We start from the raw sequence: 22,702 nt of genomic DNA on the forward strand, positions 1-22,702 counted from the left end.
CTGTATATCTCTACGACTGATTCCCTCTATTGCTGAGAAGTACTGAGGTCAGTTGTCACATCTCTGTACTGTTCAGCTAACTTAAAGCAATGCTGACTGCTGCTTGATGGCTTATGTGCATCAGAAGGATGGAAGTCGCTGTTAGTGAGCCCCGATATACTTTACATCTATTTATGTGGAATTCCTCCGCTCTAAGGAGAGATTGGACAGGTTGGGTTTGTTCTCACTGATGCATTAGATACTGAGGGCTGATCTTACAGAGATATGATATAATACTATATCTTCTAAAAAGATATCAAGGGCACAGATAGGATGGATTATCAGAGTTAACACCGCCCCCCGCAGGGTAGGGGAGTCTAAAAACCAGAGGGCATAGGTGAAGGTGAGAAGGGAGAAATTTAAAGAAGCTCTGAGGGACAGGTTTTTCACACAGAGCATGGTGGTTGTACGGAATGAGCTGCTGGTGGAGGCGGTAGAGACAAATACAACGTTTAAAATGCATTTGGGCAGACACTTGAATCAGAAAGGACTGAGCCTACCAAGTTATAAGCCTTTGATATGTGGAGCACCCAGGGGAAACACGCACAGTTACAAAGGAGAATATGCAATGAGGTCTGGATTGAAGACAAGCAGCACCCAGTCGACATGCTGCACCATATGTTGTACTTAAAGGAAATGGATGTCTTGGACATCACCAGGAACACGACGTTTATGTAGAACAATGTCAGGTAGAACATAACATAACACTGTGGCTTTCTTTCCTGATACAAATAAAACATATTCGTTAAGAAGTTATTTTTTAATGGCAATAATTGGGAATAAAAATAAAATCATGAAGGATGATCAGTTTGAGAGATGTGGAGATAGCATGCAATGCGTTTCACTCGCTGTGTCATAAGTCTATTACTCCACTTTCCCGTCAACACGGATATATTAAGAGATAGAGCATGTTGCTGAATGGTCCCAAATGGATATTAACGTGTACTTCAGAATAAAAATTACGTCAGCCAGTCCTCACTTGAGCAGAGATTAAACAAGTGGTGAAGCAGGCTGCGTGGCCCTTCCAGCCTGTTCCACGGTTATAGAAGTGAGTGGCTGAGCTTGTGGGCTCTTCTTACCTGCCATAACACTTCTTTCCATTTCTGTGCCCCAACATCTATCAACAATCGTATTTTCTAAGACTGACAGTCTTTTAGTTTATTCTTCACTGCAAACATCATATGCCTTCATTTTGTTATTTCTTTGTAAAGGAAGCAGACAGAATAATATTGACTTTCTGATTCAGACTCTGAGTTTATTGATGCTTTGCTAAAAATACCTTGCCACTTTGATCACAGACAATTTATATTAGATGTGACTAACTGGTATAACAGGAGCATAAATCCAACAGATTTTCTGCTCCTGGAGGAAACAATATACAGGCTGATGCCAGAGCATCAGTTGACACAAAGACTGAAAATGGCCTGCGCAGTTTAACATCACAAAAACCTCATTATTTTTGTGAGAGGAAGAACAGCTGCAGGAACCACAGGGAATGTTGTCCCCCAGACATGCTGAAGGAAAATGTGTGTGTGTGTGTGTGTGTGTGTGTGTGTGTGTGTGTGTGTGTGTGTGTGTGTGTGTGTGTGTGTGTGTGTGTGTGTGTGTGTGTGTGTGTGTGTGTGTGTGTATATATATATATATATATATATATGGGATGATGTGCCATTATAATTTTGTCCCTTTGAGCACTTGAACCTTTTTATCTGAAGTATTAATCTTAAACTGAAAACGGGCACATTTCCGCAGTTATGTCAATTTGTACCTAATATTATCGAATTCATATGGCAGGAAAGGATTAATATAATAACTCTAATATCCCGTGTGGCAATCAACTTTGATGTATGTTATGGCACTTCTTCAGATCTGCATTATACATTATCACCAATACAAATATTATTCAAACTGAGCTATCAGGCCTCATTTTAACTCATCATTCAACAGCTGTACTCTGATAGCTCTTGGACTGATATAAAACAGAGGTTATGCCATCAGGATTGGTGTTTCTCTGTATTTGATATATAATAGTAATCTGGCTAGTACTGTTATTCAGATCATTGAAGCAGTAAGGTCAACTTCTATTAAAAATAGAACTAAACTCTTAACAAACCTCATGATATGATTTTTTTGTTTTGAGATGACAAATACAAGATTAGCTATAATCAGTCTGGTTTTGAATAACCAACATTACAGGAACTCGTTTACAAATGCTGGATTATCTCATGATTTTTGGAGGAGGCCAAATTTTAGCCCTTGGGGGAGGGAAAAGGAAACAGCCAGCCATTGTGTTAAAGGTCACCCTAAAGTCCAGCCAAAAAGTCTGGCCAATTCTGTGGGTGTTCCTATGAAATGTCATCAAGAAATAGTCCTGTGGAGATGCCACAGGCTCTTTGTAGTCCCAAGAGTCTGGGCAAAGCAGTATGGTCATCTCACTAGTTTAGGGTCATTTGGTATATGTCATCCTTGTTCCTGTTGCTCTTCCTGGAAAAGCTTCAGGACAAGAGGTCAGCTGACACAGGACCAATAAGGTTATCGATCCAAGGACATAGGGTTTGAACCCATCTGTTTTTTTCTGGTGACATGTAATGTAAACTATGGCTCATGCTATTGCTGTGTGTAATACTTTGTAATGTGTTGATCGGAAACTCATATGCTTCATTGTGGCCTCATCTGCAAACAATTAAAGTGCTCTGGTCTTTTCATTAACCTTTTACGTAGCTCTTGTCTAACACTGCCCACATCACTACAGCACAATTCCGTCTTGTCATTTCGCTTATATGAAAAGCAAAATGCGTAACTTGAATTGATTGCTATACCAGTAAATTGACTTACGTGAACACTTGATATTAACAAACTCTTTATAAATCCCATTGACACTATTATTAAACAAAGTTCTAATTTGTTTCTTACAGGCATGTTACATGCAAGACTGATTATGCATGAGCATTTGCTGCTCTGTCCTGCTGTGGTACAAATATCTACATTGTAGTAAATATTTATTCAGTTTGTATGCAGTGATCTGCTTTTAATTAGCCATTTACAACAGTATTTATGCAAAAATATATAAAGGATCTGCATGTTTTTATTTAATCAGAGAGCTCAGGGAACATTTTAATTTCTTTTCAGGTTCTATTTTCACATCAGTGTGGTTGCTGTAGTTAACTGTAAAAGGGCCATCGTTGCTACTGATCCAAAAAAAATTGCCCACAGAGGTTTAATCAGCTCAAAAACATGGATTTCCTAAATTCTGACATGCCTTTGAGTTTGGCGCCACCTGTGGTGTCCAGCTACAGTATAAACAGCGTCCAAACTAAGTTGCTGATCAGATTCAAAAGCTTCCACGGATAGCAAAACAGGAAGTAAAAAGGGAATATAATTCATATTTTAACCATTGTACAGGTACTAAAATGAAGATTAGAGGCTACAATTAGGTTAAGTAAAAAAGTTTTTTTTATTATTCCATATGTCATGCAATGTTTAAATGTTATTCTGATGGACTGGGACTCTACACTACATTTTAATTTTTGTGCAAGTGGTTGCTCAGCGTAATTAAAAAGCCTGTTACTCCTGCTCACAGAAATTTAGGCATTTCCACTGTTTCTGATATTGAGAATATATTAACATTTGAAGTTCATATAAATTACTCTGTTGAGGTTCAGGGGAATCACTTGACAACAATTTCTAAATTTCTGTATTTAATTTAAATTAAATTTCTGTATTTTGTTTGGAGCTACAAGCTACTTTTAGTTTTACACCAAAGGTGAACATTGGCACTGGTTCTAAATTTATGGGAGCAACTATGTGTATCTTTCAACCTTTAAGCTACAAACTTTCATCTTTTTTCAACTATGACTCTGTGATGCCCACAACATCATAACTTGACAACTTCTAACTGCGCTAAAAGATCATCTACCTTATTTCATATACTCCCTGATTTCAAATATAACAACTTCAGTCTTGTAATCATCACTCTTCTTTACAATTTTGTCCTAATGGCGCTTAAAGTTAAATTCTTATCCCTTTATGAACTCTACTGTATTCATTATTCTGGAGACTTCATCAATCTCTCCTGCATTCCCTTTTCCTTTATTCACACATTTTCAAGCTGTTGAACCCACTTCCTACTACTTAGTTTAAGGCCTTATCCTCAGCCCTAGTTATGTGATTTGCCAGGACCCTGTTTCCAGCATGGTTCAGGTGGAGCCCCTGCCACCGGAACAGCTCCCTCCTTCCCCAGTGCTCATGCCAATTTCCCAGAAATTCAGATAGATTTCTCCTACACCTACAGCAACATATTAAGCTCTTTGATCTTATTAACACTGTGCCAGTTTGCATATTGCTCAAATAACAATCCAGAGATTTAAAAAACTCTTCTTGGGCTTCCAGCTGGGTACAGGTATCAATTATAATGGATGTTTCAATGACAAACTTTGCTATCTTCATCAAGGATGATGCCTTGGTATGTCTAGTCCGGTGGTATTCATACCCCTGTAGTCTGTCCCTCCTGATTGGTTAATCCTTATCCAATCAGGTTTCTGCTCTCCCATCTTGTTTATAATCAAGCTCCAGTTCTTACTTAGAGTGAGACCCTCGTCTTTGTTAAAATTCTTTTCCTCCAGTTTATTTCAATGGCTTCCTTTACCAGGTGGTTCCAAAAGCCAATGGCACTGTTTTGTGCCATCAGGGCCAATCCTATGGCCATTGTGAATACAATCTTCTGCTACCACTGATTTCTCCAGGTTACCCAAGCAGATACACCTCCTTGCTCTACCATACATCCCACCTAGCTGATATATGCTGTTCCACATTCACAGAGAATCCTGTAGATACCAGCCGACCTGGTCACAGGAAAAAAAAATTAACAAAGACGAAGGTCTCGCTCTAAGTAAGAACTGAAATTTAATTGCAAACAAGGAGGGATGGACCATGGGGGTACAAGTACCACCGGACTAGATCTACAAGGCATCATCCCTGTTGGAGACGTCGGAAACTTGCACCTCGCTGGAAGCCGGAGAAGAGTTTATTCGACATATATGTTCCAGGAAAGCACTAGATCCCTTTTCAAACCACAAATTGTCACCATTTTACTTCTGTATTTTAATTTAGTCCCCAGCTGCTTAAATTCCCTCAGCAGAACATTTTCCTTGTTCTTTCTACATCGTTGGTACCCACATGCACCACAACAACTACATCTCTCCTCTCCCACTCTAAATTCCTCCGCAAGTCTAATGAAATGTCCCAAACCCCGGCACCAGTTAGACAACACAACCTTTGTGATGTTTGATCCTTGTGACACAGACTCCCCTAACTACACTATCCTCAGTTACAACTACATTTCTCTTCTCTCCCCCTTCCCAAATGGCTCCTTGAATCGTGGTGCCATAGTTTAGCTGCTTATCCTTCCTCGCGACCCAGCTTATCCTCATAGGGAACAACAATTTCAGACCAGTTGGGAAAACTCAAGTGCTGAGGCTCCTCCAGTTCTACCTCTTGGATTCCCCCTAACCGCTTTACATGCAGTCACATCATCTTGTCTCTGGCCACAGTCTGAATTTGAAGCATTAATCTAATGGCTAAAACTGCCTTCTGAAACACTGTCCCCCATGCTTTGGAATGTTTGAAGCTCAGGTTCCAGGTCATCAACTTTGGAACTGAAATTCCCAGAGCAACCAACACTTGCTGCAGATATTGTCACTGGGATATATTCTAACACTTTTTATATCAAAGTATACAGTGTTGGAATTGCAGAAAAAGTGCAGTGTAGTTGGACAAAAAAAGGTGAAAGGGTCAGAATGAAGTGGATTGGGAAATCAGGGGTTCACCTTTTATCATTTGAAAGGTCAGTTCAAGAGTTTGATAACAGTGAGATGAAACCTATTCATGAGTCTGGTGGTACATTTGATTTACATACTAAATGGGGGGGGGGGTGGCTACAATACGAAAAAGTCAATTCTTTCAATCAAGTCCTTGCTGATGATGGAGAAAACAGGGCATGATCATTTGTAAAATATTTTAAACACTATTTTCAGGATGAAAACTTTTCCCTAATACCTATTGTGGTAATAAAGTCAGATTAATGCAGCCTCAAGGTCAAATACTTCAGGTGTGTCACTCATCTGTGCAGCAGTAAAGGAAATGAGCCATAGATTATGCATTTGTGGCCTTGCAAAGGCATCAGATCAATTTAGGTCAACGTTACAGATATAAATTATATCTAGTATTTTTTCAAAGAGATAATTATTATAATACCTAATCATAAAATTATTTACAAGTGACAAGTGATTACACATTTAAGAAATGTATGTACTTATCCAGCCAGGTGGAATATGAAGTAATTATACTATATTGTTAATCATGTACAATGTTGTTTTACGCTTCAGCTTATTCCAAGTTCTTCCCTGAGCACACAGCCGTAAAGACCAGTGATTCCAGACTGAATTTCTGATCCCTGCTGTTCAGTAGGAGTTGGCTAACAAATCTGACATCATGAAACCTGGACTAGGTATGAAAATCAAGCCGGAGTTCCATGCTTTAAGTACTCTTCATTTTCCCCTGCTTGAAAATGGCTGTGAATGAGCACTGAGCTGACAGAAACATGTGTGTGGATAATGATGTGAAAGTAATGGAGAAACAACTTTTGAGAGTAAAGGTGAACACTTATTAAATAACTAATATGACCGAAGCCCCAATATTTACTTCGAGGCTGGGGTCAGAAAATATGGCTGATGGGAGAGAAGAGGGTTTGAGACTGGATGGTAGGGGCACGGTAGTGTGGTGGTTAGCACAATGCTTTACAGTATCAGCGGCCCAGGTTCAATAACTGCTGCTGCCAGTAAGGAGTTTGTACATTTGCCCCATGACCGTGCGGGTTTCCTCCCACAGTCCAAAGACACACTGTTTGGTAGGGTAATTGGTCATTGTAAACTGTCCTGTGATTGGGCCAGGATTAAACTGGGGGTTGCTGGCCGGTTCGGCTCAAAGGGCCAACAGGGTCTACACTGCTTTGTATCTCACATGAATAAATACATGGGAAATTGACAACCATAAGGAGGAGGCTGAGGTTATGGGCCAGGTAGAGAGTTCAAATTGTTGAGCATGGAGAAAACATTCCTGCTCCACTTCATTCACAAGAGGTACTGTTAATGTACTTGGTATTACAGTATAAATAATGAGAAACCCAGCCAACACGGTAATCATGAATGCAAGATAGGGTTTCAGTGACTGATCCCTATCAACAAGGTTGTCAGCTTGCCCTTCCACCCACATTGACAAAAACCAGAAGAAACAGGTTGAGGATAGGCTTGAAATATATAGCGGTTTTAATCTGTACTTGAATCAGACACACCCAGGAGCTGTCAGATTGAGTAATCACAGCAAAAACAAAATATTAACATGGCAAATTACTACTTTTAAATATGATGACTTAATTCTCAGTAGATGCTCTATATATTTTCTTCCCCATAACTTAGTACTGACTGAAGATATACAATTATCATACAAGGCACTATGAATCAATACAGTTCAGTGCAATCATTGAAATCATTTTATTAAATTCAGGTACTGTTTCAATTTAGTATATCCATGGAAAGGAAAAGTTATAAGGTGGCTTCAAACTCATAGCTCAAAGCAAGGATTCTGTCCTCCATCACTGAAATTCAGGCACATGATATTCTAATTGATTAAAGAGTTGGTCAGAAACCATTCTTCTCATGTATCTATGTTTCCAAAATGCACTTGTAGCAATTGAGGTCCGTCAAATGAGTAAAATTATCCCTACACTTTAAGAAAATTTTTCAGTAAATCATTTTTCCTGCAAATCAACTCAGCTTGGATATATTAAGAGCAATCTCAACTTTGAATCAGAATGGGGCTGTCAAATTGTACTCAAACAATCAATGGACAGGCCGCATGTGTGCATTATTGTAGACTTTGAGGTAAGACTCACTGTCTCTCAGATCCTGGATACAAAGGGTCACTGGGCCCAACTGTCTCCTGTCACAGTAAGCACTTCATTAAAATAATATTAAGGAAGTAACAGAACAAAAAGAAAATAGAATACAGGATTTGACAGTTATCCATTCCTGAAATATGACAACTTCTTACAAAATGAGAAAGTGTGTGATTACATTCAGAGGTAAAATCTGAAGGCACCACTTCAGGCTATTCCAAAATTATAAAAAACTTAATTTTTTATTCACCTTCCTCTCGTCGGGCATAAGTTTCACACTTCATTAATTCAGGAAACCGAATGCATTTCCTGCCTGTCCAGCCTTAAAAAACAGTACCCTTTTCTGGGATCCCCCAATTTCACATTAACGTCACCATCTCTAACAAGTACAGTTGGTAATCCAAAGAATGTGACAGAGCATCAAGCTTGTAATAGTTCTGCAAAATAGCTCTTTGAAATTGCAGTCAATGCCAAAAAGAAACCTGTATCTAATAGTGGTATTTCCTATTGTTATAGTGACAGAAATGATCCCATCTGTACTGTATAGTGATTATATATGATGCAGGATTATGACACCGATGTGTCATACGTGTGTGCCAGTAACTAAATTGTACCCAATACTTCTGACAGATCTGCAACTGTATTGTACCTCGTGTTATATATTAGAGTTATATCCATGAATACTGTATCCAAAAATGTAAATGCTGTAAACTTGAAATAGAAATACTGAAAATACTTAGCAGGTCTGCAGCACCTGTGGTAATGGTAAACTTTTATCATAGATCTGAAGTGTTAATTCCTTCTCTGCTCCATATCCATTTCCCCTAAACATTCACACCTTATACTGGTGGATACAAATTTCACACCTGTGCCATCAGTATGGTATATTGCAATTTTAAGCTTTATTTCAAATTGCATAGAGACCTGGCCCAGAGCATAGGTTCAGGCCTGAATGAGCTGCAAGTTCCAAGCTTCATCTCCTCCTTGATGTCAGTCCCATCATGATACTGGGTGCCAGGTCTACCCAGAGCAGAGCACAGCGAGGAGGTTCCTCACAGGTCAGCGACGCTTGTTTAAAAGGGAGCACTTCACACGCATTCGGGTTCATTCTGGCGACTCAATCACCAGCGGGAGCAGAACACAATGAATTAAATAAAATACTGAAGGGACAAGTGGTGCTGCCGTTGTTGGGAGTAGGGGTGTCAGGCTTTCGCTCAAAGGAGGCTTCGGCTCAGAAGGGACATTAGCTCTGGGTAAGTTTCTGTTAAGGTTCCCTTTTACCGTAGCTGATGAAATAAATGGCCATTGTGTTCTTCATGCCAAATGTTGGAGCCCTGGGAGATCCAGAGCTCCCAGGGAACAACATCTGTGTGAAGTGCATCCAGCTGCAGCTCTTTTAAGACTGTGTTAGGGATCAGTAGCAGCAGCTTTATGACTTTCGGATGCCTTGTACGGGAGAGTGAGGAGATACTCAATCAGAGATTCAGGGAAGTAGTCACTCCTAAGTTGCAGGAGGTGAGTAGCTGGGTGACTGTCAGAAGAAATGGAACTGTGAATAGGCAGTTAGCACAGAGCACCCCATGGCCATTCCCCTCAATAATAAATACACCTTTTTGGATACTTTTGTGGGGGGTGACTGCTAGAAAATGAGTGATATAGGACCACTAGAAATTGAGGCCAAAGAAACAAATGGGGGAGGGGGAGCAAAAAGATAGCAGATGAATTAAATGAGTATTTTGCATCAGTCTTCACTGTGAAAGACAATAGTAGTGTGCAAGATGTTGAGGGGTGTGAGGGAAGAGAAGTGAGTGCAGTTATTATTACAAGGGAGAAGGTGCTCAAAAAGCTGAAAGACCCAAGGGTACATAAGTCACCCGGACCAGATAAACTGTACCCTAGGGTTCTGAAAAGGTAGCTTTTGAGATTGTGGAGGCATTAGTAATGATCTTTCAAAAATTATTGGACTCTGACAAAGTGCCAGAGGACTGGAGAATCCCAAATGTCACTCCACTCTTCAAGAAAGGAGGAAGCCAGCAGAAAGGAAATTATATGTCAGTTAGCCTGACCTCAGTGGTTGGGAAGATATTGGAGTCAATTGTTAAGGATGAGGTTATGGAGTACTTGGTGACACAGGACAAGATAGGACAAAGTCAGCATGGTTTCCTTAAGGGAAAACCTTGCCTGATGAACCTGTAGAAATCCTTTGAGGAGATTACAAGTAGGATAGATAAAAGGGATGCAGTGGATGTTGTATATATGGTCTTTCAGAGCCCATGGTAATACAGGAAAGTTACTGACATGGTTAGAGAATTGGCTGATTGGTAGAAAGCAGTGGGTAGGGAAAAAAGTTTGGCTGCCAGTGACTATTGGTGTTTCACAGGGGTCGGTGCTGGGACTACATTTTTTATGATGTATACCTATTGCTGTGTGAATAAAATCACTGGAGAAAATTACTGGTAGATATTAAGCAGCTTCTTAATTTGGCAAAACAAGGTACAGCAGGCATCATATGCAGACGCTTTCAGTGGAAAGGTCTGCTGGCCCAACGTGGGGCTTGATATTTTATGTGCCAAATAACAAAAGACAATTCCTTACTTACAATGTATGGACAATGCTTTCTTTGAAACTACAGACAATCTTCACACCTCCTGATTCACATCTACACCATAGACATCCAAATGAATTTTAATCAGCATTGTCTGGACTGGGATTCTTAGCTTTTATGAACCCATTGTTCAGAGCTGCACTCCAAATTAAATACACAATAAATTTTTTAGATGTGAAGACTGGGAACCAAAGTCAATTGTTAAATATATAGTGTATGTCCTAAACCCAAAAAATCACTCTAATATATCAATGATTTAGATAATGGAATAGATGGCTTTGTTCCCAAGTTTGTAGATGATACAAAGATTGGTGGAGGGGCAGGTAGTGTTGAAGAAATGGAAAGGTTGCAGAAGGATTTAGACAAATTAGGAGAATGGACGAAAAATGGCAAATGCAATACAATGTTGGAAAATGTATGGTCGTGCACTTTGGTGGTAGAAATAAATGTGCAGACTATTTTCTAAATAGGGAGAAAGTCCAAAAATCTGAGATGCAAAAAGACATGGGAGTCGCTGTGCAGAACATCCTAAAGGATAACTGGCAGGATGAGTTGATGCTGAGGAAGGCAAATGCAATGATAGCATTCATTTCAAGAAGTCTAGAACACAAAAGCAGGGATGTGATGCTGAATTTTTATAAGGCACTGGTGAGGCTTCACACTGAGTACTGTGAACAGTTTTGGGCTCCTCATCTAAGAAAAGTGCTGGCATTGGAGAGAGTTCAGAGGAGGTTCATAGGAATGATTCTGGGAATGAAAGGATTATCATATGAGGAACGTTTGATGGCTCTGGGTCTGTACTCGTGGCAATTTAGAAGGATGAGGGGGAAACTCATTAAAACATTTCTAATGTTGTAAGGCCTAGACAGAGCAGATCTGGAAAAGGTGGTTCTCATGATGGGGAAGTCTAGGACAAGGGGGCACAGCCTCAGGATGGAGGGGTGTCCATTTAAAACAGAGATGTGGAGAAAACTCTTTAGCCAGAGGGTGGTGAATTTGTGGAACTTGTTACCTCAGGCAGCTGTGGAGGCCAGGTTGTTGGGTGTACTTAAGGCAGAGATTGGTAGGTTCTTGATTGAACACATTATCAAAGGTTATGTGGAGAATGTTGGGGAGTAGGGCTGAGGAGGGGAAAAATGGATCAGCTATAATTGAATGGCAGAGCAGACTTGATTGGCCTAATGGTCTAATTTTGCTCCTATATCTAATTATCTAATAATCTTATATCAGTTTGTTCTACTTTTCCAAAGTCTGCTAAAGTTTTACAGCATCAATTTTTATTCATAGTTTAAATGCTTATGTGAAAGTCACAATATTTGTAAATTTGGATAGCAGTATAAAGCAGGAAATATAATAAATAAATGTGCCATCTAAATCATAGCACCACTCTGTCCACCATATCCATGCCAAGCAGAGGGCACCCATCGATAGTAATTCCAGCACTTGCCCATAGCCTTCTCTGCATGACTGTTTTAGTTGTCCTATACACTTCTTAACTCGTGGACAACATAGTTAGCATAACACCATTACAGCACAAGCGACTTGGGTTCGATTCCATTACTGTCTGTAAGGAGTTTGCACGTTCTCCCTCAGACCACGTGCGTTCCCTCCCATTTCTTCCCACATCTTAAAGACATATGAGACAGTAGGCTAGTGGGGCAGCAAGGGCATATTGAGCCAGAAAGGCCTGCTACTGTACTGTATCTCTAAATAAATAAATACTTCATTATACATTCTGCAGATTTTAATTGTCATTTGTCAGTCAAGATTACCCCATCTGCTGTTGGTAAAATAAAGTAATTAACTCGCAAAAAAAGGATGAGTTTATAAGCTTATGTCAAAAAAAAACTATTCCTAACTTCATTAAATCACAATTATATATATCAGTAATCAAAAATCCTTAGTACACCCAAATATTATTAATGTATCTACAGAAAATATAATAATGATTGCTTGCAAAGAAATCAAATATCTTTAATTGCAGTGTGTTAGAAAAGTTGTTGGACTCTTACAATTTCTGCCATATGTTAAGTATGAGATTAAGTTCAATAATGAAGTCAAGACTTGTACCTCAAACCTTCCCTCTGTTGCTGGAGATGGCCATGAGGAACTGTTACTTATCAGCATATCCCTGGCAGGAGGCCCACATATTCATTATTCATGATGAGTGAGCACAGAAAGCGAATGGGCTCATCATAACTGAAACCTGGCCTTTATGCTGCAGGGCAGATTGGATCTATATTACTCTCTTTAATAAAATTGTATATGCATTCTCCCATCCAATCTACAGATAATGACTAAGAGTTTTAATGCGTTTCTTCAGAAACACATAAGAATTTTCAAAGACTTCAGGTCATTGAGGATAAAAACATCCAATGCAATAAACAACCAATGCAATGATGTTTGTGCACTGATCTTCATTTTGGAAAATTGGTTCCAATGATTTCATTTCATAAATAGACTTCAATCTGCACATATTGGTACAAGAAGTCCTTAGTACATGCAACTAAACACGGATATTTAAATCTAAGTAACTCTGGGCCACACCACATAGTGAACATGTGTGAAGCTTTAATTTTAGCTTTTATTATTTAGAGTATGTCTCATTAAAATATGATCAAACTAATATCTGTAACTATAGAATTAGGGGTCTGTATTACTTGTGTGATTCCAAAGATGGGTTCGAAGGGAAATATGTTAAACCTAACTGTCTGTACTACAATCTCTCAATGCCACATAGGGAATTGATAACTTTCCTGTTGCTCTAGCTATTAAATTATGACAATCTAAGATCAGTCAGTTTACTGTTATATACCATCATGAGAAAGGCAATGTATCAGACACCTAATGAGTACTGACAGGTATCTCCTCAACATCAGTCCTCAACAAGAAAATATGAAAAAGGTAGCAACACACACAAAATTCTGAAGGAACTCATCTATGGAAATTAATAAACAGTTGATGTTTTGGGCTAACATCCTTCTTCAGGACTAGATGAAAGAGGTCCTGACCTGCTGAGTTGCTCCAGAGTTTTGTACATGCTGTTCTCCATTTCTAGCATCTGCAGGATCTCAAGTGTTTATGAGATAAATACTCCAGCATCAGAAGACAATATCCTTTTATAACTTGTGAAATTATGTGGCAATAAGTGGATCATGGCTTTACTTCAAGAGCAGTTCAAAAACTGAAACATGAAGTGTTCTAGCAAGGAAAGCTGGGAAGTTCTTAGCAGATCAACTAGATGAGTGGAAATTACAGCAAGTCACTATAGGAATAGCTCATTTTTCAGATATATTTTTAGAAAATATTTTTAAAAGCTTCATACTTTATACTAATGAGATCATTAGGGACATTCCAACATTTCCTATTCCTGGTATAAATAGAGTGCTCTTAAAAAACATTTATTCTTAAAGAAAAGGTTGGCATCAAATATCGAGGCCAAAAGTAAATTCATCAAGTTTCTTTATATGTACATAATAATACATATAATGTACAAATAACTTACATGTACATAGCTGTAGTAAATCTAGCCAAGAAGAAAAGAAAAGCTTACAAAAGGTTCAGAGAGCTAGGAAATGTTAGAGATCTAGAAGATTATAAGGCTAACAGGAAGGAGCTTAAAAAGGAAATTAGGAGAGCCAGAAAGGACAATGAGAAGGTACAAGTATTCTACAAGTATATGAAGAGCAAGAGGATAAGACATGAAAGAATAGGACACATCAAGTGTGACAGTGGGAAAGTGTGTATGGAACTGCAGGAAATAGCAGAGGTACTTAATGTATACTTTAGTATTCAGTATGGAAAAGTATCTTGGTGATTGTAGTGATGACTTGCAGTGGACTGAAAAGCTTGAGCATGTAGATATTAAGAAAGAGGATGTGCTGGAGCTTTTGGAAAGCATCAAGTTGGATAAGTCACTGGGACCGGACAGGATGTACCCCAGGCTACTGTGGGAGGTGAGGGAAGAGATTGCTGAGCCTCTGGCGATGATCTTTGCATCATCGATGGGGATGGGAGATGTTCCAGAGGATTGGAGGGTTGCAGATGTTGTTCGCTTATTCAAGGAAGGGTGTAGAGATAGCCTAGGAAATTATAGACCAGTAAGTCTTAATTCAGTGGTTGGTAAGTTGATGGAGAAGATCCTGAGAGGCAGGATTTATGAACATCTGGAGAGGTATGATATAATTAGGAAAAGTCAGCGTGGCTTCGTCAAGGGCAGGTCATGCCTTATGGGCTTGATTTAATTTTCTGAGGATGTGACTAAACACATTGATGAAGGAAGAGCAGTAGATGTAGTGTATATGGATTTCAGCAAGGCATTTGATAAGGTACCCCATGCAAGGCTTATTGAGAAAGAAAGGAGGCATGGGATCCAAGGGGACTTTGCTTTGTGGATCCAGAACTGGCTTGCCCACAGAAGGCAAAGAGTGGTTGTAGACGGGTCATATTCTGCATGAAGGTCAGTGACCAGTGGTGTGCCTCAGGGATCTGTTCTGGGACCCTTACTCTTCGTGATTTTTATAAATCACCTGGATGAGGAAGTGGAGGGATGGGTTAGCAATTTTGCTGATGACACAAAGGTTGGAGGTGTTGTGGATAGTATGGAGGGCTGTCAGAGGGTACAGCAGGACATTGATAGGATGCAAAAATGGGCTGAGAAATGGCAGATGGAGTTCAACCCAGATGTGTGAATGGGTTCATTTTGGAAGGTCAAATATGATGGCAGAATATAGTATTAATGGTAAGACTCTTGGCAGTATGGAAGATCAGAAGGATCTTGGGGTCCGAGTCCATAGGACGTTTAAAGTAGCTGCACAGGGTGACTCTGCGGTTAAGAAGGCACGCAGTGTATTGGCTTTCATCAATTGTGGATTTGAATTTAGGAGCTGAGAGGTAATGTTACAGCTATGTAGGACCCTGGTCAGACCCCACTTGGAGTACTGTGCTCAGTTCTGGTTGCCTCACTGCAGAAAGGATGTGGAAACCATAGAAAGGGTGCAGAGGAGATTTACAAGGATGTTACCTGGATTGGGAAGCATGCCTTATGAAAACTGGTTGAATGAACTTGGCCCTTTCTCCTTGTAGCAACGGAGGATGAGAGGTGACCTGATAGAGGTGTATAAGATTATGAGAGGCATTGATCGTGTGGATAGTCAGAGGCTTTTTCCCAGGGTTGACATGGCTGCCACAAGAGGGCACAGTTTTAAGGTGCTTGGGAGTAGGTACAGAGGAGATATCAGCAGGAAGTTTTTTTAATGCAGGGAGCGGTGAGTGCGTGGAATGGGCTGCCGGCAACAGTAGTGGAAGCAGACACGATACGGTCCTTTAAGAGACTTTTGGATAGATAGGTGGAGCTTAGAAAAATAGAAGGTTATGGGTAAGCCTAGTAATTTCTAAGGTAGAGACATGTTCGGCACAACTTTGTGGGCTGAAGAGCCTGTATTGTGCTGCAGGTTTTTCTATGTTTCTAAAATTTTATAGATTCCTCAGTACAAAAGTATCTCCTGGAAAGTAAAATATTTATCCTGTTCAACAGTAAATATTTCATCTGTATTTAAAAAAAATTCTCAAATAAAATGGTAAAAACTATTTTTTAACTGACCAGTTTTTCGCAAGGGGAAATCATCCTTTATGCTCTGTACCTCTGGTAACAGTCGTTTGTAAGATGGAGATGTTTTACTCTGCGGTGATGAACTCTGGTCCAGTGAAGTATGGTGGGCTCCCCTGCACAGACACAATGAATAGTAACATAATCATGTTAAAGGCTTTATACCATCTTACAGATAAGTATTTTCACATTGAGCTTAAAAAAGTTTTATTGAATCAATTATACACTTCTATCAGTATGAACCAATTAGATTATCATGAGTCAGACTTATGGAATATTTCCTTTCCAATTTAGTATTGATGTGGTCTTTTCTTCCTCCAGCTCTCTCTATTTTTCATATTCCACTTGCATTAAATGTTTTACAACTGAACACAGATGTTTGCAAACACAGGAGATTCTGCAGATGCTGGAAATCTAGAACAATGCACTAGTTACAATAGATGATCTCGGCAGTATCGCAGGTGAAGTGTTGCCTCACCTGAAATGACTGTTTGGGATAGGGAAGGTGGTGTGGTGAGGGAGAAGATGTAGGGGCAGGTGTAAACACTTGTAAACCTTGCAGGGTTAATGTCAGGGAGAGATTAATCAGGAGGGACTTGTTGATGACACCACTTTTCTCAGTTCCCTCATTTCTGCCTCACCAGTTCTCAGGATGAGACCTTCCATTGGAGAAAAATACCAGGGCACCCTTCCACCACCCTTGGTGCTGCCCTCTCTAGCAGCTCCTCCATTTCCCACACATCTGCCCTCACCCCATCCTCCCACTATCACAACAGGAACAGGGTTCTCCTTGTCCTTACCTACCACTCTACAGGCCTCCAAATCCAGCACAAAATTCACCGTAATCTTCACCATCTTCAACAGAATCGTACCAGAGGCCTATTTTTCCCTCCTACCCTCTTGATTATCCAAGCAATTGCTCTGTATGTGACTCTCTTGTCTAATCATTCCCACTCACCTTTCTCCCTCATGCTTTGTCAAGTTTGCTGGTAGAGGCAGGATTTCCCTGAAGCAACCTATTTCAATTGCACATTCCATTCCAATTCTGACACATCTGCCCTTGGCCTCCTCTACTACCACGAGTTTAAACTGAGGCTGGAGGAACAACACCTCATATTCCATCTGGGTAGCCTCTATCCTGATGACATGAACATCAATTTCTCTAACCTGCGGTAATTTTACCCCCTCCCTCCTTACTCCTTCCCCTGTCCCTACCTTCTGCCCCCTTCCTTTCTGGTCCTTTTTAGTCCGCCAAGTGGGAGATCGCAGAGTGAGTTGGAGGAAGTACCTGGAGGACTTTACATGCCAGGTTTAAAAAGCAACCAGGGCCTGTTGGGACTTGACTGCCAAGTGGAAGATTGCTTGGGTTATTAGTAACTTAGCAACGGCCAATGAAAAGAAGTGAGGTGTAAGCGAAGTAGCCATTCAGTTCGTGGGCCAGAGTTAGAGTGGTCAGACTTTGGCTTAAGAGGCTTTGCTGAGAACATACAGAGGCTAAGGGTACTGAGACACTTGGTAACATTCAGCCAATTGTAGAACTTAAGCTTAAGTTAGAGCCAAAGGTACGATTGTATGCGTATACAAGTGTGAGACTGTGAGGAAGGTCAGGCAGATGATAAGGTAAAATAGCAGTCAGTGGAATAGGTTGAAGGGGGGAGAAGCTATGATGATGCCAGAGGGCGACTTCTTCGGCTCATCTGTGAAACAGCTTAAATTCTTCTCTCTAATGTTTCTGTTTTCCTTTTCAAGGTGGCTGGAGTCCTGTCAGAGTCTGTGATCTACAGCTGCACTCAAATTACATTTCTATATGGTGGTCAGTTCCCACTCCTGGAGCTTGCTGGGTGGCTTAGCGCTTCAGTATCTCCTGGAAGAAATATGCCTTCAGGGCACTACCTTGGGCAGCCCCTGTAGATGACTCGATTCTTCACCAGCGTCCCCAACTGGAATGTCACGGAGATCGGAACATCGGGTGCAGCAGTCAGAGGCCTCTGCACTCAGGCAATTGTGTGCTTCTCTCTCTCCCTCGGGGGGTGTGGAGGGGAGAGTGCTGGTTCTTGAGTCGGGTGAGCTCGAATTAGCATCGCTTCAGGTTGTAACATTGAAACAGCGATCTGTTGGTCTCCCTCTCCCTGTGGAAAGGGTGACACCTCTCTGTCCCTTATTACTGTGAGAGAGAAAGGTGATGGGCTGGGAAATGGACTGCAGATTTTTTTGTTGGAGGGCAGATCATGGAGTCTTTGGATGCTATACTATTGCTTGCTTAGTGGGTGGTTGGTGCTGATGCTTCCTGTTGGAACAAGTGGGAGGAAGGCCCTATACTTTACTGCTGCTTGTGTGTGGGAAGGCGTGGGGGAGGCTTTGAGGTTCTAACATTTTTCTGTCATTCATTCTTTGGGATTTTCTGTTTCGAGGATGTCTGTGAAAAGTAAGAGTTTCATGTTCTACACTGTATACATTCTCTGTTATTAAATGGAATGATTGAAGTGTAAAATGGGGAAACATCAGAAAAAGTAATGATTATAGTTGTGAGCTTAACATCCAAGGATACACATTGTAGCAAAAGCACTGGAAGGAAGGCAAAGGGGGTGGGGTAGAAAGGTTGACAAGAAAATGAAATCAAATCCTTAGAAAGAGGAGACATAGGATTGGGAGATGTAGATTCCTTGTGGGTAGTGTTAAGAAACTGAAAGGGTAAAAAGACCCTTTTTATAGTTATATAAAGGAGTTATATAAAGGTCTCCAAACAGTAGCCAGGATGTATGATATAATTGACAATGGGAGACAGAAAAGCCATATGATAATGGCACTGGAGGATTTCAATAGCAAGGTTCAAGGTTCATTGTGTTGTCAAAGTATGCATGCACAACACAACTCTGATACATGTCTTCTCCAGATAGCCAAGAAATAAAACGATAGGCTGGCAAATTGGGTAGTTCGTGAATCCCAAGAGAGGATATTTGCAGAATGCCCTACAAGATGGGATCTTAGAACTGCTTGTTGTTGAGCCCATTAGGGAAAAAGCAATTCTGGATTGGGTGTTGTGTAATGAACCAGATTTGCTTAAGGACCTTAAGGTAAAGGAACACTTGGGAGGCTGTGATCATAATATGGTAGAATTCACTGTGCAGTTTCAGAGGGCAAAGCTAAAGTAAGATGTATCAGTATTACAGTAGAATAAATGGAATTACAGAAGCAGAAGCTAGACATATTGAAGAAGACTCTAGCAGGGATGATGGCAAAACAGCAATGGCCGGAGTTACTGGGGGCAGTTCTGAAGGCACAGGACAGATTCATCCCTAAGATGAAGAAGTATTCTAAAGGGAACTGTGGCTGACAAGGGAAATTAAAGACAGCATAAAAGGAAACAAGAAAGCATATAATATTGCAAAAATTAGTTGGGAATTTGAGAAGCTTTTAAAAAGAATCTACAGAAGTGATAAAGAGAGAAAGATGAAGTATGAAGACCAGCTAGCCAATAATATAAAAGAAAATACAAAAAAGTTTTTCAGATATATAAAGAATAAAAGAGTGGCAAGAGTTGCTATGGGGCCACTGGAAAATAATGCTGGAGAGGTAGTAATGGGGGACAAAGAAATGGCAGATTAAATTTACAAGTATTTTGCATCAGTCTCACTGTGCAGGACACTAGCAGAATGCCAGAAATTCAAGAGTGTCAGTGGGCAGAAGTGGGTGTTGCTGCAATTACTAAGGAGAAAGTACTTGGGAAGTTGAAAGTTCTGAAGGTAGATAAGCTTCCTGGACCAGATGGACTACACCCCAGGGTTCTGAAAGAGGTAACTGATTATACAGTGGAGGCATTAATAATTATCTTTCAAAAATGTCTAGATTCTGGAACAGTTCTGGAGGACTGGAAAACTGCAAATGTAACTCCACTCTATAAGAAAGGAGGGAGGCAGAGAAAAGGAAATTATAGGCCAGTTAACCTGTCTTCAGCGCTTGGGAAGATGTGGAGTCCATTATGAAGGATGGATTTTCAGGGTACTTGGAGGTGCATTATAAAATAGGCCAAACTCAGCATTGTTTCTGCAAAGGCAGTAGAATGGAGTTGAGAGCCATGATAGAATGGCACAGCAGACGTGACAGGTCAAAGGACCTAATGATGCTCCTATATCTTATGGTCTTAAGAAGGGTCTCATCCTGAAACAGCAAATGTTCATTCCCCTCCACAGATGCTGCCTGACTTAGTGGATTCCTCCAGCATGGTGTGTGTATTGCAAAGAGATAATTGCAACATTTTACAATTTTAGGAAATTGAACTCGGACTTTCTGTTCAGCCTAAAAACAATTTTGTCTCAATCATAACCTTCTTTCAAAGGTTTCTGGCACAGAATGCTAGACTGTTCCAATGTTAGCTCAGCATCAGATAAGGGGAGTGTATAAATGACTGCAGAGAGGGAAGATTTTCAGTTCATCCTTTGCCAGTCCTGATGCCAATTTAAGTGAAGTAATTTATATCATTGCCATTAATCCATTTGCTTTCATGTGCATTTATTTTCCAAATAATTTATCAAGTCTCCTTTGAATTCAATTAGACTCTGCAGTCTGCATTATTTTGGTCTGACAGGCTCAGTACCCGAAGCCTGGATTCTAGTCTGGCTGGAACACCCCGGAGAGGGCTGCATCTGCAGCTGCTCTTTGTGGGAACTCTACAGGAGGGTCCAGTTCTTGAGCTGAGGGAGGAGTGATGGAGATATGACCTGGAGGAAGGTGTCTAATGGGACTGGCGGTATGCAGAGGTTATTGGACTGTAAGGAAACACTTGCTCTCTCCCTTGAGCTGCCTTCCCTATGCTCGGAAACACAAGCAGCTAAGATTAATTCCATGCACCTGACCGCACTTATAAATGGGGAACCCACCACATAGATGCTGCTGATCCTACCTCTATTGATCTCAGGATCAGATTGGATGGAATCAAATTACGGTCAGGCATGAGACCCATAATATTCTAACACTTCACTCGATCTCAATGTATCTGCTTTCGGGGTTAAAATTCAGCTCAGAATGTTAGAGGAAACACAAAAATGAAAATCACTGAAAGCAGTCAACCAGATCAGTTATTCAAAATGGGAATAGGACATGGGAGCAGAATTTGGCTAGTCAGACCATTGAATCTGCTCCGCCATTTCAACATGACTGATTTTAATTCCTCTCAATGCCATTTTCCTGGCTTCTCAATGTAATCTTTGACACACTTAATAATCAAAAACCTAATCAAACACCACTTTAAATATACCCAATGACATGTTCTCCACAGCCATCTGTAGCAATGAATTCCACAGATTCGGTCGCCTTTTATTTAAGAAATTCCCCCGTATCTCTGTTCTAAAGGGACATCCTTGTACTCAAAGAATGTATCCTCTGATCCTAGACTCCCCAACTGTAGCAGACTTCATCTCCACATCCACACTATGTAAGTCTTTCAGTATTCAATAGGTTTCCATGAGATCCCCTCTCATTCTTCTAAACCCCGGTGAGTACAGAGCATTAATGCTCCTCATACTTTAGCCCTTTCATTCCCAGGATCATTCTTTTTGGGTATCCTCTAGAGCCTCCCCAATGCCAGCACATCTTTCTTAGTTAAGGTGGCCCAAATCTGCTCACAATACTCCAAATATGGTCTGATTAATGCCTTGTAAAGCCTCAGCACTACACCCTTGCTTTATATTCTAGTCATCTCAAAATGAGTGCTAGCATAGCATTTGCTTTACTTACCATTGACTCAACCTGCAAGCTAACCTTTCGAGAATCTTGTGCACGGACTCCCTTTATATCTCTGATTTCTGAATTTTTCCCCATTGAGAAAACAGTCTAAGCCTTTAGTCCTTTTACCAAAATGCATGACCTAATCACCTTCTATCAAAGTACATGGCCTAAAGCTAGCTTACCTTCTTATTTCATCTTTTCTCTTCATTGCTCTTTTAGTTACCTTCTTTTGGTTTTTAAAAGCTTTCCAAAACTCTAGCTTCCCAATAATTTTTGCTATATTATATGCCCTCTCTTTTCAGTTATGCTGTCTTTGACTTCCTTTTTCAGCCATGGTTGCCTATACTACCTTCAGAAAACTTCTTATTTGGGATATATTTATGCTGTGCCTTCTAAATTACCCCCAGAAGCTACAGCCATTAGTGTTCTGCCATCGTCCCTGGCACTGTCCCCTTCCAATCAGCTTTGGCCAGCTCCTCTCCCATACCTCTGTAATTCCCTTTACTCCACTGTAATCCTGATACATCTGACTTTATTTCCTCCCTGTTAAGCTGCAGGGTAAATTCTATCATATTATAATCACTGCCTCCTAAGGGTTCCTTTACTTTAAGTTCCCTAATCAAATCTGGCTCATTACACAACACCCAATCCAGAATTTCATTTTCCCTAGTGTGCTCAACCAAAGCTGCTCGAAAAAGCTATTTCTCAGACATTCTACAAGTACCTTCTTTTGGAATCCAACACCAACCTGATTTTCCCAATCTACCTGCATATTGAA

General features: G+C 40.4%; 1 protein-coding gene across 1 annotated transcript in view; it reads right to left on the reverse strand.

The window, feature by feature from the left end:
• LOC140732022 (histone deacetylase 9) overlaps positions 1-22,702 on the reverse strand; it is a 471,024-nt gene that overhangs the window by 182,750 nt on the left and 265,572 nt on the right. Inside the window, exon 7 of the mRNA XM_073054104.1 lies at positions 16,195-16,316. Coding sequence (XP_072910205.1) covers positions 16,195-16,316 — 122 coding nt within the window. The remainder of the gene's footprint in view (positions 1-16,194; positions 16,317-22,702) is intronic.

This window comes from Hemitrygon akajei, chromosome 8 (genome assembly GCF_048418815.1).
Source record: "Hemitrygon akajei chromosome 8, sHemAka1.3, whole genome shotgun sequence".
Lineage (NCBI taxonomy): Eukaryota > Metazoa > Chordata > Chondrichthyes > Myliobatiformes > Dasyatidae > Hemitrygon > Hemitrygon akajei.